Source organism: Echinops telfairi, unplaced genomic scaffold (assembly GCF_000313985.2).
Source record: "Echinops telfairi isolate 266 unplaced genomic scaffold, ASM31398v2 ScPeMD7_3533;HRSCAF=4204_0, whole genome shotgun sequence".
NCBI classification, from domain to species: Eukaryota; Metazoa; Chordata; class Mammalia; order Afrosoricida; family Tenrecidae; genus Echinops; species Echinops telfairi.
Window position 1 is genome coordinate 7,984,221 of NW_022107431.1, and position 3,182 is coordinate 7,987,402.

The 3,182-nt window shown below is 52.6% G+C and overlaps 1 protein-coding gene across 1 annotated transcript in view; it reads right to left on the minus strand.

The window, feature by feature from the left end:
• The window catches only part of IGF2R (insulin like growth factor 2 receptor), a gene marked incomplete at its 5' end in the record, with an annotated part of 85,286 nt that extends 82,104 nt beyond the window's left edge, over positions 1–3,182 (minus strand). Inside the window, one exon of the mRNA XM_045294539.1 lies at positions 3,163–3,182. Coding sequence (XP_045150474.1) covers positions 3,163–3,182 — 20 coding nt within the window. The remainder of the gene's footprint in view (positions 1–3,162) is intronic.

A 3,182-nucleotide genomic window follows, 5' to 3' on the forward strand; every position in this document is an offset into this window, starting at 1 on the left:
CCCCCCCCCCCAGACCCAGCCTCTCCCTGTATGAGGAGGTAGTTACAGCAGCTGCTGAGATGGCCCCTCCACCCAGCTTCCTGCCGCCCCACCCCCACCCTCACTCCCCAATAACTCATTACACCAGGAATGTACCCCTGCCTACTACCCCCACCCAGGGGAGGGACTTCTCCCCCACCCAGCAGCCCCCTCTAGCAGCCCTTGACCTCCCTTTCTCCTGGCTCCTCCAGGCCAGTAGGTAAAAAAACGCCCTCGGGTTCTGAATGCTGAGCTTGGGGGAGAGGCTTTTTCCCAGGAAATCTAGCTCTAGTCTCTAAAGTGCCGGTGAAATGGCACACCTGGGCTCTGCTGGGTTGGAGGTGGCCCCAGGCACCGAACCACAATGAGCAGGGAACAGGGGTTACAAATTTCTAACAGCCAACTAACCCGCTCCATTTGGATATGAGTCTGGCTGCCAGGAGGGCTGTCTCTGTGAGCACGTGGAGGCCTCCCCGCTTCACAGCCAGCATGGACCAACGTTGGGTGAACTATTTACACTTCGTCAAAGTGGCCACCAAAGCCAGTAATGAAATGGCGCTGAGCACACTGCTTCGAGGGCACTTGGTTGCACATGAGCTTGTCAGACTGGGTTTCAAAAATGATCAATTCATATGTGTACGCCCCAAACAGGCACTAGAGTAAGCAAACCCTTTTATTTTGCCTGTTTTCTCATTAAAATTCACAGCTTTTTGACACTTCTTATCAAAACAAAAACCTTTAAGCTGAGGTATCAATTTCATACAGGAACAGGGAGGAAGAGGTTCCCCTTGCAGGTAGGTACTGCGTTTAAAGCAGAGATGGAGGGTGTGGAGGGGCAGGGGGTGCTTGGGAAAATCTCAAACACCAGGGCAATTCCCCAGGGAGGAGAAGTGGAGCCGAGCCCAGATGTGAATAGTCCAAGTAGGTTGGATGTCCATAGGAAAACGGGCAAAAAACTAAATCCGCAACTTTGAAGAAAATCGAGGGTCAATCAAATCAACCAAACTCCCTGCCAGAATTAGAGTTCCTTTACTGTGAAATACGTGACACAATAAAGGAGTAAGATGGTATGATGATCAAATTTGGGTGCTTGGTACCTTCTAGAAAGTTGCCCTTCTATTTACTACTTAGCTGGTTCCTAAGAGTCTTTCAGGATTTATGAGTTGGGAGCAGAGTGCATTTTTAGGCTAGGGAGTTAAGCAGTTTTTATCAGAATCATCAAAGGCATCTCAGAGTGCAAAAGACTGTTACAAGCATTCTTGATGTTCTGTGTTTGAGTGTGAACAAAGACTATAGCTAAGTTCAAGCCCACTACCAGGGAGCCAATTCTAATTCATAGCAATCCTGTAAGACAGAATTGAACTGCCCTCGTAGAAAACCCTTCTCCCCAGGAGTGGCTGGTGGGTTTGAAAAGCTGGCCTTGAGGTTAGCAGCCCAACTCAGAACTCCTGATGTGACCAGGACTCCTTACAATGCGTACCAACACTCATAACACTCTAGTCACCAGAGGTCGGTACAGATAAAAAACAGTCCATGTATAGTCAGGAAGGTCCTTTCGTATTGCGAAAGCAAGCCCCCACCACCACCAATCCCCACCCCTATCAGCCATGGCGCCTGGGTCTGCTCTGGAGGCCAAGTTTACCCAACTATTGAGAAACAAATTCCAATTTTCTAACATCTTCAAAGGGGCCGCCATCACCAACCCCGCTGAATTTCTTTCTTATGGATATGTTTCTGCAGAGCGGCTCCTCTGACCTTGCTTCGGAGATACCCAGGGCTTCTAAGTTGCCACCTTTCTCTTTTATCAAGCACATGTTCCTGTAGCAACTATGTATCTCCCGGCGGCTAACGCTAACAGCCTTCCCCGCTCTCCTTTCGGCCCCGCCCTCCCAAAATGAGAGGGAAAGAAATCGAGAATGCGGGCCTTGCCTAAGGGTGGCTGTTGTAACCTTTGTCTTTCTCTCTCCTCCTAATGCTGGTTCCTGCAACTTCTAAACTCCAGTGTGCTCCTAAGAACATCTCGGAGACAAAGGAAACCCACCTCCCCTGCCACGCAGTCGATCCCGACGCATAGCGACCCTACCACGGACAGAATAGAACTGTCCCCGGAAAAATTCCGAGTGTAAATCTTTACAGAATTGGGCACTTTCGGCTTTCTCCCTCCAAGTGCTTAATGGGGTTTGAACCGCTGACCTTGAGTTTAGCAGAAGGGGAAGCTAAGGGTCTCATCACCGTGCCACATACTAAAACTTCAGCTCCACTTAGAACCGCCTTTCTTTCATTCTGAGAAGGAACGTGCTAGCGCCCAGGGACCTCATCGGGCTCACCAGAGGCTGGCTGTTTGTACTCTTTCCAAACTTTTCACTAGGTTTCCATTTTTTCTAAAGTTTAGAAAAGAAAGGAAAGCTTGGATTTCCGGTCATCCCAAATCGTCCCGCGAAGGCGAGTCACACAATTCACAGGACTGGAAGTTCCCGCCGTGTGACCCAGCCAGCACTCCGTGGGGTGAGCCGCGCGGGTTCCCAGGGCGAAGGCTGCACCAGCAGCCCAATCACCCCGGCACAATGACATCATGTGAGCAACTAGACAGGAAGCTGCGAGTGGAGAGGTGACGGCTGAAATCTTGATGGGGATAACCACCACCCCACTCCCCCCGATTAAAAAAATGTTTTTTGAGTCGTCTACTGCAGAAAAGCCCTCCACGGCTTTAAAAAGAAACTGGAACCCCGCATGGAGGAAATCGCTCAGAAATGAAAGCAAACCCAGGCGGCCCCAGGCCATGGTGGGCTGCCACTCACTGGTAAGTCTCTCCGAGCCCAGGGACCCCACCCAAGCCCCTCGCTGGTGGGATGGGGACGGAGCAAAGACGCCGTTCCTGCCCTCTGCAACTTTCCCGGGCGTGCTGCGGACTGCGCTCGGGCTGGCTGTCACCCGGATGCGACAGGACAGCGCGCCGAGCAGCCCCTCACTTAGGGACAGCTACAAGTGGGCTTGAGGAGTCAGCACCCCACGCGCGGAAGCAGAGGAACCTCGGTCACGGCTCCCTGGCCAGCACGCGGCCAACTTTCCCTGCCGGGGTGGGGTGAGAAATGGACAGGGACCGGCGCGGGACCCCCGGGTCCAGCGCGGCGGCCGACGACCCACCTGCACAGCTCCGAGAAGCC